Raw genomic sequence first — 15,307 nt, 5'->3', positions numbered from 1 at the left:
TCTGGAAACTCAACTTTCAGGCATTATTCAAGAGCAACACCTATAACTGATTAAAATAGTGATAAAGTTCTTCACACACACTCATTGCTTAACTGCCTGCTAAAAGAAATAAATGCTGAATCAAGGGAGTGTTCTCATAGATGAAAGATAGCAGAAAAAGGAGAAAGGGAATCCCATTAATCATTCCTAATGAAAAAGGAAAGAAGCAAATCATCTTGTCTTTTCCCCCCACAGACATTATTTTGACATCAGAGGAAAACCACAAAAACTTGATTCCATCAAATGTCCTACATATTAAGGGTGGGATCTTCAAGTAATTAAATGATACTGGTGAGGCAGCCAGTCAAGCCTTCTCAGCTCAAGTCCAAGAGTATGTTTAAAAAGGGAAGGCAGCAGACTGAAAATAGACTAAGGTAAAATTCACGGGCAAGATCTATTCCGCAGTCTGCTTAAATCCATATTTGAAGAGCCTAGGAAACAGGTATTGGTCCCCCATTGCCAAATTCCATCTGGGCATATATTCTTTTGTTATCTGAATAGGTATTATTTGTAACTAGACTAATGGCCAGGGTTATGCACATATTTTTTAAATTTTAACTTCAACTTTGTTTAAAATATGTAAGACCATTTTGTCCATTAAAAGCCTAAATATAGGGGTATGTGTGTGGCTCAGTGGGTTAAAGCCTCTGCCTTCAGCTCAGATCATGATCCCAGGGTTCTGGGATCGAGCCCTGCATTGGGCTCTCTGCTTAGCAGGAAGCCTGCTTCCCTTCCTCTCTGCCTACTTGTGATCTCTGTCTGTCAAAGCAAAACAAAGCAAAACAAAACAAAACAAAACAAAACAAAAACTCTAAAAAAACCCACCCTAAATATAAAAAAAAGCCTAAATATCATAACATATTTACACAAAAGTCTAGAAAATTCAGCTTTAGAAGATAGAAACTGCCTGGAGATGTTATTTCTGATAGTGTTATTTAAGGTGGTACATAACTTGCGAAGTCTTAAATATACAACTCATATATGAACAAATAAACTGAAAAACTTACATAAAACAATATATAATTGCTAAAACTAAGTTTCCAGAATAATTAATAACCCTAGGTTAAAAGTAGAAAATGGGGTGCCTGGGTGGCTCAGTTGGTTGGCCGTCTGCCTTCAGCTCAGGTCATGATCTCCATGTCCTAGGATCAAGACCCATGTCTGGCTCCCTGCGGTGGGGAGTCTGCTTCAGCTTCTCCCTCTTCCTCTGCTCTGTTGCCACCCCCTACCCCGGCTCATGCACTCTCCTTCTCAAATAAATAAATAAATAAATAAATGAAATCGTTTTAAAAAAAGCAGAACTTAAATCTATATGTAAATCATACACATCATATTATCTAAACTATGCTAAAATATGTTAAAAAGAAGAATGGAAGGAACTAAACCAAAAAGTAAATATTTTGCTGGTATAATTATGGAAATTAGTGTTTCTTCTTTCTAGCTTATATATACAGATAGATATCATGACCTGAGCCAAAATCAAGAGTCAGATGCTCAACTGACAGAGCCACCCAAGTGCCCCCCTTTAAAAAAAATTTTTTTTAAGATTTTATTTATTTATTTGACAGAGATCACAAGTAGGCAGAGGCCGGCAGAGAGAGAGGAGGAAGCAGGCTCCCCGCTGAGCAGAGAGCCCAATGTGGGACTCGATCCCAGGACCCTGAGATCACGACCTGAGCCGAAGGCAGCGGCTTAACCCACTGGCATAATTACACCTCAAATTTATTCTGTACTCACAAATAAAGGACTGTGAGAAGTGAATTTGAAATTGTTCCTAAGCTAATTTGCACATCAACCACTTCTCAACCACTTTGATTTTATGAACATCTCTCTCCTTTCCAATTTAAAACACAAAAAATACAGGCCTGGAGTCACATTTCGATATGCTCTTGTTTCTGCTTAAACTAATGGCCCTATGGAAGGGTGCCTGGGTGGCTCAGTCGGTAAACTGCTGCTACCCCTGGCTTGTGCTCTCTGTCAAGTAGATAAATAAAATCTTTAAAAAAAATTTTTATTTTAAAGATTTTTATTTATTTGACAGAGATCACAAGCAGGCAGAGAGGCAGGCAGAGAGAGAAGGAGGGGAAGCAGGCTCCCCGCCGAGCAGAGAGCCCGATGCGGGGCTCGATCCCAGGACCCTGGGATCATGACCTGAGCCGAAGGCAGAAGCTTTAATCTACTGAGCCACCCAGGCGCCCCCTCTATAACCAATTCTTAATCATCCGTGTTGGATGGTAAGGTAAGGCACAGGCAACTGGAGTCAACAGAAGACTTAGTTTTTAGAGCAGCCTTCACTACCCTCCTCCCTTCATTAGGCTTGGCAATAAGCAACAAAATGATCATGTCTCAGTTCCACCTCTATTTCTTGTACCTTATTAAGTTTTAAAATGTTTAAAGTACATGAAGCTCTCCCCCTTTGCCCACAGAGCTTTTAATAATAACCAGTTTTTAAAAATATTTATTTATTTAAAAATATTTATTTATTTATTTGACAGACAGAGATCACACGTTGGCAGAGAGGCAGGCAGAGAGAGGGGGTAAGCAGGCTCCCGGCTGAGCAGAGAGCCCGATGCGGGCTCAATCCCAGTACCCTGGGATCATGATCTGAGCTGAAGGCAGAGGCTTAACCCACTGAGCCACCCAGGCGCCCCACCAGTTTTTTTTTTTTTTTTAAAGATTTTATTTATTTATTTGACAGAGAAAGAGAGATCACAAGTAGGCACAGAGGCAGGTAGACAGAGAGAGAGAAACAGGCTTCCTGACAAGAAAAGAGCCCAATGCAGGGCTCTATCCCAGGACCCTGAGATCATGACCTGAGCCGAAGGCAGAGGCTTAACACACTGAGCCACTGGGGCGCCCCAATAACCAGATTTTTTGTCCAAAATTTAAAAATCTATAGTTTTGTGCAACAAGATACATACTTCCTTATCAAGAAGTCGTCAATTATTTTTAAAAGAATTTTTAAAAAATTTGCACTGGGCTTGAGCTCACAACCCTGAGATCAAGTCCTGAGGTGAGATCAAAGGTTAGACGCTTAACTGAATGAGCCACCCAGGTGCCCCACAATTATCTTTCTTAAGTTTAAGGTATACAGCATGACTTGACTTATATACACTGTGATCAATTATTTTTATAATCTAATAGATCTGTGTTTTTTTTTTACACCCACAGAGTTCGAAACAGATCTTGTGTTTATACAAGCATTTTAACAACATCAAAACTTTGTAAATGGAGAACAGTAATTTGTGGTACTTACACTATTGCATTTATTCATTTTTTGCCTTCTAAAAGAGGATTATTGTTGGATTTAAAGAACTGTTTTAGAAAACTATAACAAAAGTACAGAAAGCAAAAGCTGCTGCTAATGAACAAAGCAGGCTTTGTCTAGAGCACGCCCACAACTTCCCTTGGAAATGCTGCAAAGTTCTGACCTTCGGGAAAGAAATATGGGCAAAGAGCTGCAGAAGATAGTCAGGGAGAAGGTCTTGCTCTGTATCTACAGGGACAGATAGGTCTGGGATTCCAGCTCCAGTAAAGTATCATGATCCGATCATGATTGCAACAAGACGGGATGCCCTTGGCAACCTGATGTGTATGCTTTTTTGATAAAAATTCCAAATTGAGAGTAAGGTTTTATAATGAGGTGTCAGAAAATAATATATTCCCTCATGGAAAAAAGGCTTAAACTTTCCAAAGTTTCCCTGCAAGTAAAAAAGGAGCTACTGAGAAAATCCACCGGAACAGAGAAGGGACAATAATTTTTGGTTGGTAGTCTACACTTGATACCAAAAATCCTATAAGGAGTCCATGAGAGACCCCTATACTAATTGCTTCCTCCTCATTCCTGATTACATGTGGAAAGTGTGACTATTCCTTCTTTCTCAGAAGAAAGCATTTATTGTTACACCTAGATGAGTATGAAAAATGTTTTTGTTAATTATCATGACCAAATGATGCCAAGTGTTTTTCTTCAAAGTGTTATTTTTTAAAAAAGATTATTCATTTATCTATTTGACAGAGACAGACACAAGAGGGAACACAAGCATGGGGAGTGGGAGAGGAAGAGGCAGGCTCCCTACCAAGAAGGGAGCCCGACACGAGGCCTGTTCCCAGGACCCTGGAACCAAGACCTGAACCAAAGGCAGATGCCCAATGAGTGAGCCATCCAGGCACCCCAAAGTAGTTTATTTTTAATTAACCCACCTATTATTTATTCCTCTGTTAATATTGTTACATAGCTACCCTAGATTTTATTCATCCAACAATCTCCTTACTGATTTTTGCCTCCAAATGACCATATGTTTCTAAATCACCTTGCCTCAAATGACTCCATCATCACCCATAACTACAAATTTTAGGGCAAAATGAATCAAATGGTGATGGAAAATGAATGTAGAAAAGAGGAAATATTATAATACTGCATCTATTTTTTAAAAAAGATTTATTTATTTATTTGACAGAGAGAGATCACAAGCAGGAAGAGAGGCAGGCAGAGAGAGAGGAGGAAGCAGGCTCCCTGCTGAGCAGAGAGCCCAATGTGGGGCTCGACCCCAGGACCCTGAGATCATGACCTGAGCCAAAGGCAGAGGCTTTAAATCACTGAGCCACCCAGGTGCCCCTATAATACTGTATTTTTTAAAGCAATACATTCTTATCTAAATGTTTAAAAAAAAATGTATAATTACTGAATGAGAGGCAAACAAAAGGTCAAAAAGGAAAAAACCCCCCACAAACACAGAGATGTAAAATAGAAAGGCAGAGAGAAAGAAAATTTCAGACTACAATTTATTAAAATTCTTTGATCTTGGGGACCTGGATGGCTCAGTCCGTTAAGTGACTGACTCTTGATTTTAGCTCAGGTCATGACCTCAGGGTCGTGAGATTGAGGCCCATTTGGGGATCTATGCTGGGCACGAAGCCTGCTTGGGATTCTCCTTCTCCTTTCCTCTGCCCCTTCCCTCTCTAAAAAATAAATAACAATAAAATAAAATAAAATTCTTTGGTCTTGTGCTCAATTTAAGGATGTGTGCTAATTACAGTTAGCTGGCTGTTTTAATGTGATACATGGTCAAGGATATTAATGAAGACAGAAACAGATTTTATGTTGATCAAGAAATACAAAGTATTATTACTTGAAGGTTTTTTTTTTTTTCCCCCCTCCCAAAGGACCTTATTTATTTGACCCAGAGAGAGAAAGAGAAAGAGAGAAGCAGGCAGGACACTGGGATCATGACCTGAGGTGAATGCAGACGCTTAACTGACTGAGCCACTCAGGTGCCTCTACTTGAAAGTTTTATTTGAGAAAATATAAAGGCTTCTCCTATGGACATATTTCACTTGAGGATGATTATTTTTATACAAACCACTGAGGATAACTTAATTTCTTTGAATGGACATTACAGCATAAATTCCTTCTCTGTATTTAAATAATCAATTAGGGGACACCTGGGTGCCCAACCTAGTACCATGAATTTTATTATTAATTAGTTTTTTTTTTTTAAAGATTTTATTTATTTGACAGAGAGAGAGAAATCACAAGTAGGCAGAGAGGCAGGCAGAGAGAGGGGAGAAAGCAGGTTCCTTGCGGAGCAGAGAGCCCGACGTGGGGCTCGATCCCAGGACCCTGGGATCATGACCTGAGCTGAAGGCAGAGGCTTTAACCCACTGAGCCACCCAGGTGCCCCTAATTAGTTTTTTTTTTAAAGATTTTATTTATTTGACAGAGAGAGACATAGTGAGAGAGGGAACACAAGCAGGGGGAGTGGGAGAGAGAGAAGCAGGCTTCCTGCTGAGCAGGGAGCCTGATGCCGGGCTTGATTCCAAGACTCTGGGATCACGACCTGAGCTGAAGGCATGCTTAACGACTGAGCCACCCAGGTGCCCCATTTATTACTTTTTTAAAGTAAATTCTACCCTCAGAATGGGACTTGAACTCACAACCTCAAGACCAAGAGTCTCATGCTCTACCAACTGAGCCAGCCAGGTGCCCCAGTACCATCAGTCTCAAAGCTCAAAACTAACTACTATATTATAGGCCTAGAACTGTAAAAAATGATTTAAATCTTTATTTACTTTGTACATTTATCCTTCCAAAGAATCTGGTAAGACTTTTCACATGCCCATTCACTGAAATGCTTTTTAAATTTCATGAAGAAACAGTTAAGTTTGGTAAAAGCCTTTTTTTATTAAGATTTTTAAAAATTTACTCAACAGAGAAAGAGACAGTGAGAGAGGGAACAGAAGCAGGGGGAGTGGGAGAGGAAGAAGCAGGCTTCCTATGGAGTAGGGAGCCTGCCAGAGCGAAGGCAGACGCTTAACACTGAGGCCCTCAGGCGCCCCTGGTAAAAGCCTTTAAAGCAGTGATGTAGTCCTCAAAGTTGTCAGTGTTGACCCTTCATGACCTGGCTCTGGTTTGCTCAAAAGAATAAATCCCGAATTATAAGAACTATAATTGGGACATCTGTCTGGCCCAGCCAGTCGAGTGTGAGACTCTTAATCTCGGGGTTGTGTGTTCAAGCCCCAAACTGGGTGGAGAGATCATTTAAAAAGAAAATCTTTTTTTTTTTTTTTTTAAAGATTTTATTTATTTATTTGACAGAGAGAGATCACAAGTAGGCAGAGAGGCAGGCAGAGAGAGAGAGAGAGAGGAGGAAACAGGCTCCCCACTGCGCAGAGAGCCCGACGCGGGACTCGATCCCAGGACCCTGAGATCATGACCTGAGCCGAAGGCAGCGGCTTAACCCACTGAGCCACCCAGGCGCCCCTAAAAAGAAAATCTTAAAAAGAAAAGAAAAGAAAGAAATAAAGAAAGAAGGGGTGCCTGGGTGGCTCAGTGAGTTAAGCCTCTGCCTTGGGCTCGGGTCGTGATCCCAGGGTCCTGGGATAGAGCCCTGCATTGGGCTCTCTGCTCAGCAGGGAGCCGGCTTCCTCCTCTCTCTATGCCTGCCTCTCTGCCTTCTTGTTATCTCTCTATCAAATAAATAAATAAAATCTAAAAAAAAAAAAAAGAAAAAGAAAGAAAAGAAATATAATAGAACGCAGTCTGTCCACTAAAATAGCTTACAGCCATCTATGAATCATCGAGGAAATAGGAAATAAAACCCAAAAGTTAAATCTAGAGAGAACATAAAAATCTTAAGTACCTGAGTGATTTCTATTTTTCCTTCATGGGTCTCTTCTAAGGACTACTAGTAGAAAAACTGATAAATTTGATGCTCACTTTTTAACAAATAAATATATCAAACTTTACCTACTCAGATGAGTTATTTTATATATCGATATTAGATGGGCATTTTTCCTAAGTTAGTTATAACCTACTAGTAAGTTAAACCTCCTTACCCATTTCTTGCTTTTCAAAGACCCATTCATTTCTATCTCATTGAAATGTCTAGATCCTTATTTATCCTTATTAATCAAGAACGACTGGAGAACTTACTAGCCCAAAAGTAAATTTACCAAATTCAGGAGAGTGGTTACCTCTGAGAGCGCAGAAACAAAGTCATCACAAGGGAATGCAGGCATAGAGATAGGGATGAGGTGGGATCTCTCTCTTTTTAATTCCATTTCTTAAGCTGGGGAGGGGCTGCAGAGGTTCCTTTATATTTTTCCCTATGCCTTTTTCTTTTTCTATTTATAAAACATTTCATTAACAATTTTTAAAAAAAATTAAAAATTGGGGTACCTGGGTGGCTCAGTGGGTTAAAGCCTCTGCTTTTGGCTCAGGTCATGCTCCCAGGATCCTGGGGAGCCTGGCTCCCCCCCCACCCTTCCTGCCTGCCTCTCTGCTGTGATCTCTGTCAAGTAAATAAATAAAATCTTTAAAAAAAAATTAAAAATTGCTGGTGATCAAGGTAAAGTGAATCAAGTCCTGACTTTGGTTCTAAAAATCTGTCGCTAAATGGTTCACTCTGTGATCCACGTGCTTTAGTTCCTGTAAAACATGAAAAATACTTTGTAGGAATTTCATCTGGCAAGTTCTCACCAGGAAAACACCCTTTTAGAAACTAAATAATATTAAATCACAAGACATTTGGGAATGTTACCTGTGTTCTCACACTTTTAAACTTTTCTTTAAAGTCATCAACATTTTTCATTTCTGAAAAAAAAAGAGCAGCCTAGGACTGAACATGTTTTCTGCTGCTTCCTAAATCAAAGAGAAGGTGTAAATCTTTTTTTTTTTTAAAGTGTAATGTCAAGAAAGGATTCCCAGACTTTCCCTCACTTTGTTTATATGTTCAACCCTTGAACGATTCTACTTAGAGCATTTTTCCCACCTTTGTATCTTCGTCTTTCACAAAACCCCACAGCTGGGAAAACGAGTCTACAGCGACCATGGACTTTGACTTCACTCACAAGCATTGAAACTCTTAAGCTACACTTGGAATTAACCAGCTTGGTCTCTAACTATCTCCGAGACAATAACACTTCAAAGTAAAGCACTGACTTCAGAAATGTTTATACCAAAGAACTGCCTTCTGAAAAATGGAAATACCAGCACAATGGGAAGAGCTGGAGACTTACTTGGAGAATGTATAGCTGAGTCTAAGAAATTATGACAATTCTTGAAAATGGTCCCATTTATAGAAGTCAACAGTTCTAGTTCTAGACCATACATATTTCAAGTCCTGCAACAAGCTAGTAAAATTCTAAATATGACTTCTTGCAGTACTTATCTTCTCCAAGAACAAGAATTTAATAGATGGTTTCCTAGCAGTATTGTTAAAAAACAAAAAACAAAAAACTCCAAAGGGATCAAGTAAGACAAAACTATGAGCGGTAAATTAATATAACTGAGTGAAAAACAACTTAACAAAATTTCATTCATTCTTTACAAAGTTGTAAACGTCCTAAAGTCATAAACAACAAAATCCTCACAACATTCAACTTCCTATAAAGTATTCAATTTCACCTATTCATCTGCCTTGCCTCTGTCAAGATTTTGTTTCCTTGCCTTCTATTACTCACCAACTGCATCTGGATTTACCGGTCTGGAGACGTCAGCTTGCCCCATGATTAAATTGTCTGATGTGTTTCACGACAACAAACTGTCCCGGAGCAAAGAAAACTTTTCTCAAAAGATAAATCCACATCGAGAGGAGACAGGCACTCCTCTCTCAGTGTCACTGCCAGACATCAGGAAACGGCATGAGGTCAGTTAATCTGCTGGAGTTTCTGCTCCCCGTATCCCGGCCTGGACACTTGGGGTTCGTACAAATATGTCTTCACTCTGGCTCTCCGCACACAGGAATGCCTGTCATTCCAGAGCGCACACTGTGAAGAGCTCAAGTGCAGGAAGGGGAGGGGACCTGCCAACTACAGGAGCAGGCACAGCCCTAAACAGCCACACCTACTTTTCCTGACCCGGAGCTTGGCGGCAGCTCTCCAGACTCCCCGCCACAGAAGAATGGGAGCCTGCTCGGGAGCCTACCGAAGAACTTGCAAACGTGATCATACAGAAAACATCAGGGTTATGCACAGCAGGCTGATGGGCGTAGAATTCAACTCGAAGGTATGTGTTCAATACAGGCTTGCCTCAGAAGTATCAACTGTTCTCACATTTCACGGCTTGCTCTAAAATCGTAGTATTTCCTCGCTCTAAGTGGCATACCCAAGGCAGGATTTGATCTATACTTGGGGAATTAATAACATCAGGAAGGATATTTTAGGACTGAATATACCTTTTCTAAAAATAAAAAGAAACAGTTCTGAACATTTTCCTTACTAAAATAGTAAACTTGAAATAAACGTTTGGAAGATATTATACAACATTTCTGTTTCTGCTAAAGCTCAGTAACCACCATGTGATCTTGGGGATTATAAAACTACTGGGAGTAACCCTACATGTTCTTATAATGCAAGGAAATATCAGCTAACCCCATGCAGCAACTGAAGGTCCAGCTTGCATACTGATTTTTCTTTTTTTATAACATAACTAATTTACATGTAGCTCAAACACATAAATATTAAGGACACAGCTTGATGAATTTTTATTTTTAAGTGCCAAAGTCCTTCAACAAATGACAGCTGTTAAAAAACAAGAGGTTTTAGTTTAAATCTTTGTTTTCCAAACTGAGATCACAGAATAATTTCTAGCATTTGGACTTCCCTTTTGCCTTTTCTTTTTTTTTTTTTTAAAGATTTTATTTATTTATCAGAGAGAGAGAGGGGAGAGAGCGAGCACAGGCAGACAGAATGGCAGGCAGAGGCAGAGGGAGAAGCAGGCTCCCCGCCGAGCAAGGAGCCTGATGTGGGACTCGATCCCAGGACGCTGGGATCATGACCTGAGTTGAAGGCAGCTGCTTAAGCAACTGAGCCACCCAGGCGTCCCTCCTTTTGCCTTTTCTTAACACTTTCTCCTTTGCCTCCCATTATCTTATCCTGATTATCTGCTTTTGATGTAGATAAAAAGAACCCCCAAAAACAAAAAAATTAAAAAAACCCAAAGGTAACAAATAAGAAACTGATAATGCCAAGACAGTGGTTAAGAAAAAAATTGCAGAGAAACTTGGGCAATATTTAATTGCTCATACTGGTAGTAGTCAGAAAAACATTATATAGACCATTAAAAAGTAAAAACATATTGAAAGAATGCTTTAATATACGAATGCCCAAAGCCTTTAAACTCTGGCACTTACCTATGAGCAGAGCCTGTGTAACTGCAGCTTCTACACTATAAAATGGGGAGGCAAAGTGTGTCAAATGCACTGCCCAGAACCCAGTAGGTGCTCAACAAAGTATTGTAATCGTCGTCACCACCACTGTCTGCATCATCGTGGCCATGACACAGCATATGCTTAAGAGGGTGAGCTTTGGGGGTGCCAAGGGGACTCGGCTGGTTAAATGCCTGCCTTCGGCTTGGGTCATGATCTTGGGGGCCTGCTTCTTCCCCTCCTTCTGCCTGCTGCTCCCCCTGCTTGTGCTCTGTCAAATAATAAATAAAAATCTTAAAAAATAAATGACAAAATTTAAAAAAAAAGTGGAGGAGAGCTCTGAAGGCAACTGAAAATTTAATTCCAGATGTATCACTAGGTGTTAACACTAGGCAAGTACCTTTACCTCTGCGTCTCAGTTTTCTGATTTGTAAAGTGGGGCATAACCATGCTTAGCAGCACAAGGCAGGTGTAAGGACTAAATGACATGAACATAAATAAAGCCCTCTGCAATGTGCCTGGCACATGGAACACTCGGATTAATGCAAGCACCAAGGATCACAGTTGTAAAAAAAAAAAAACAAGTCAAGAAAGGAAAGGCCAGGAGCAGCGAACAATGGTAGATGGCAAAAACTCAGCCATTACAAAGAGGTTAGTCAGAAACGGAAGAGGATGACATTTTTGTATCATGCATCCAGAGAGCAAACTGGAAGAAGCAGATTAAGGAGGAAGTCCGAACATAATCAGGGCTGTTGAACAAAACATTAAGCAGATGGAACAGCGCGTACTCACACACACGCACAAACCGGAAACGGCAGCATTCAGTTTATGCTGACAGCACCATACAAGACTACAACAATAGATTTATGGATCCTGGTATAGCTCCAGTTTACCACCTGCTAAATTTAATGCCTAGCTCGGCTTGGCTCATTATTTACTCTACAGCACTGTGAAGGTGGCAATAAAACTTAAAAGAATGAAAGCATTCTGAGTGACCATTAACTGCCTTGCTCAGAGCCAGGACTGAAACCCAAGTCTCCCAATGCTAACCCCAGGACTCACTTTGGCGCTTGTGTAAATGGTCAAGGAAATACCTATTTCCTAAAGATATATTCATTTTCCAAGGAAGCCCATTCTCTACAACACAAATTTCTCTGATCCTTCTGCTGCCTATGCACCAAGCTGATACACAATCCCTACTTAGCCTGTTTCAGTTTCATTCCAACAATCAATATTTACTTGGTGCTAACTGGTAAGCAGGCAAGCTGAAAGAGAGAGAGAGAGAGAGAGAGGAAGATACTGGTCCACTGATGACTTTAAAATTTAACAATTGGGGTGCCTGGGTGGCTCGGGGGTGAAGCGGTTAAGCGTCTGCTGTTGGCTTGGGTCATGATTCCAGGGCTGTGGGATCAAGCTCCACATCGGCTCCCTGTTTCTCCCTCTTCCTCTGCCACTCTGCCTGCTTGTGCTCTCTCTCTCTCAAATAAATAAAATCTTGAAAAAAAAAACCCATAAAATTTAACAATCAAAGCCTTGAGTTCATTCTAGTTTTCCATGTAATATATGTTAGAAACGCAAAGGACGGGGCACTTGGTTCAGCGGCTGGTTCTTGATCTCAGCTCAGGTCTCAATCTCCGGGCTGTGAATTTGGAGCCTACTTAAAAAAAAAAAAAAAAAAAAAAAAAATGCAGGGGTGCCTGAGTGGCTCAGTGGGTTAAAGCCTCTGCCTTCGGCTCAGGTCATGATCCCAGAGTCTGGGGATCGAGCCCCGCATCGGGCTCTCTGCTCGGCAGGGAGCCTGCTTCCCTCTCTCTCTCTCTGTCCGCCTCTCTGCCTACTGGTGATCTCTGTCAAGTAAATAAATAAAATCTTTTTAAAAAAATGCAAAGGGCAATCTCATTTTAACTTTATAGGAAGTAGACAACTATTTCTTAATTGTCACCTATAAAAAATACTTTCTTTTTAGAGTACATTTCCTCCACAGCTTACTGCCTCAAGGAGGGGAAAGTGATATTAAAATTTGTGAATCTCTTCCTATTATATTTATGGAAAGAGCAAAAGGCCTTATAAAAATAAAGTTTAATAGGCAAAGACAGCACTTGAAGCCCTCTAACCAGAGCTTCATTTTTTTTTTTTTAAAAGAATTGCTTCTAGGGTGCCTGGGTGGTTCAGTGGGTTAAGCCTTTGCCTTCGGCTGTGGTTGTGATCCCAGGGTCCTGGGATCGAGTCCTGCATCGGGCTCTCTGCTTGGAGGGGAGCCTGCTTCCTCCTCTCTCTCTCTCTCTCTCTGCCTACTTGTAATCTCTCTCTGTCAAATAAATAAATAAAATCTTAAAAAAAAAATAAGGAATTGCTTCTAAACACTGCAAGTAACCTATAAAGAGCAAGGCATTCAAAACTCTTAGAGACGTTTAGGGGTTCCTGGGTATCTCAGTGGGTTAAGCCTCTGCCTTCAGCTCAGGTCATGGTCTCAGGGTCCTGGGATGGAGCCCTGCATCCAGCTCTCTGCTCAGAGGGGAGCCTGCTTTCCCCTCTCTCTCTGCCTACCTCTCTGTCCACTTGTGATCTCTCTGTCAAATAAATAAACAGAATCTAAAAAAAACAAACTAAAACACAGAACTCTTAGAGACATTTATAACTCCAAAGCCTTTGTTGGCAAGCAGGTCATATCACACACTAACATGCCACTATGACTTATATTTCAATAAGCAGTTTATAAGATCAACCCCAGGGGCATAATGCGTTCATTTAAATATACTTCTATGTTGAAGTACCAGTATAAGTTGGTTTACTTAGTAGAATAAACTCTTAGTGATTTTAATCATATCTCCCTCAGTTTATCTTGGTGTACTACTTTCTCCCAGCCTGAGATGTCTCAAGGAGTTGAGCTCTTATGAAAGGCTGGGAAGAAAGTCACTTCCCTTTAGGAAAGATGACCAACAGAAAGTACTGATAGGTCACACAGATACATACTGAAGAAAAGGTCTGATTTTCAACTTCTGGATCTATAACTGGGGGAGGGAGCAGCTTCTTATTCTTTACCCCATGATGTAACTCTAACCTAGTCTGGCTGGCTCTGGATAGTTACAGGAGATAACATCCAACAATAACCTGTTTCTCAAACTCCATGTGGAAATTAGAAAGCCATGTCAGGCAGTTGTAAAAACTTTTCAAGGCCTCATCTATTTGCACAAATCCTTCTCTTGGCCTGGATTCTATGGAGCTTCTACTTATCCTTTAAAAACTGGCTCAAACGTTGCTTCCACTCTAATGAGTCTTTCGTCATTCAAGCAGAATTCCAATAAAGGTTTGCTGATCATTGATTATGTCCCCAGCAATGGGTTGGTGCTAAAAACAAGTTTTAGCCCTTAAGGTGTTGACAGCTCAAGTAAATAGGATCTATAATAATCAGTACTTAGGAACTATGCAAACAGACTGGTAGGGGTGGGAGTGTCCAGCTTTGCCCTGAGAGATCAAAGAAAATATCTCAAAAGAAGTTAGAGCTAAGATCAAAGAGAGTCAGTCACAGAAGAGATGACAGAGGTGAGGAAAAGATACAAGCATTAAGACATAAGATTGGAGAGGTAAGGAGCTGATTATGACTGATTGTGACGGACATATCACCTTAAATTGCAATGATCTTCTGACCTCTCTTACAGGCTAGAAACTTCTCTTGGGCAGGGACAGTGATGTATTTATCTTTAAACCCTCAATGCTTCACACAACCCAGGGCATAGTGGACATGCAACCAATATTTAGTAACCTTGGACAAAGGGAAGAAACAACATTCTTCAATTCTAAGCTTTGCTCAAAATATCTAGTGAGAAAAGGCAATTAACGGGGAAAGTGCTATAGATGGAGGCTGGAAGAAATCGTTCGAAACAACTCAGAGAACTGCTGTGAAATTCTTGCTTTTGCGGGGGCGGGAGGGGAATGGCATGTTGGGTTTTGATAATGTATGATGGTTTTTGAGAACGTAGGCTTTGCAAGTAGTAACTTTTTTCAAAGGAGACAAATCTGTCAGGTAAATGTTTATATAAAACCCCACATAATCACTACTATTAGGCTCAAGTTCCTCAGCAGAAAGCAACAGGCTGAAAGCGACAGAAACTGTTAAGTCAAGACAGAGCCCCTGGTATCACTGGATACTCATCTTATTTACCCCAGATGACACCAGTTTCTTTCTGTAGCTGCTTCACTGGATGCAAAAGTAAACACACCTCCTTCCTATTCTGCATCCAATAGGGTAATTCTTGCTGCCTGACTACCCTGACTTCCAGAAGGCAACGTGGCTTACCAATGAAAGAGAGCAGAGGGGCGCATGGGTGGCTCAGTGGGTTAGAGCCTCTGCCCTCAGCTCAGGTCATGATCCCAGGGTTCTGGAATCAAGCCCCCTCATCAGGCTCTCTACTCAGTAGGGAACCTGCTTCCCTTCCTCTCTCTCTGCCTGCCTTTCTGCCTACTTGTGATCTCTGTCTTTCAAATAAATAAATAAAATCTTAAAAAAAAAATTCTATAGAAAGAGAGCAGAGGCTCTGGAGTCACAAGTAACTGTAAAATTTCAGCTTTCCCATTTACTGATTAGGCAACTCTGAACAAGTTACTTAACTTACATGAGC

General features: G+C 40.7%; 2 protein-coding genes across 9 annotated transcripts in view; one reads left to right on the top strand and one right to left on the bottom strand.

Moving 5' to 3' along the window:
• Window positions 1–15,307, top strand: part of WASF2 (WASP family member 2) — a 937,387-nt gene that overhangs the window by 161,678 nt on the left and 760,402 nt on the right. The window lies entirely within an intron of this gene.
• PHACTR4 (phosphatase and actin regulator 4) overlaps window positions 1–15,307 on the bottom strand; it is a 110,645-nt gene that overhangs the window by 43,245 nt on the left and 52,093 nt on the right. The window contains exon 1 of one of the 6 annotated variants that reach the window (XM_082684803.1): window positions 9,004–9,544. The exons of the other annotated variants lie outside the window; for them this stretch is intronic. Coding sequence (XP_082540929.1) covers window positions 9,004–9,049 — 46 coding nt within the window. The 5' untranslated portion in view covers window positions 9,050–9,544. Of the gene's footprint in view, window positions 1–9,003; window positions 9,545–15,307 lie in introns of those variants that run through there. 6 annotated transcript variants of the gene reach the window in all.

Source organism: Mustela nivalis, assembly GCF_964662115.1.
Source record: "Mustela nivalis genome assembly, chromosome: 10".
NCBI classification, from domain to species: Eukaryota; Metazoa; Chordata; class Mammalia; order Carnivora; family Mustelidae; genus Mustela; species Mustela nivalis.
This window is presented reverse-complemented; position numbering and strand designations above follow the sequence as displayed.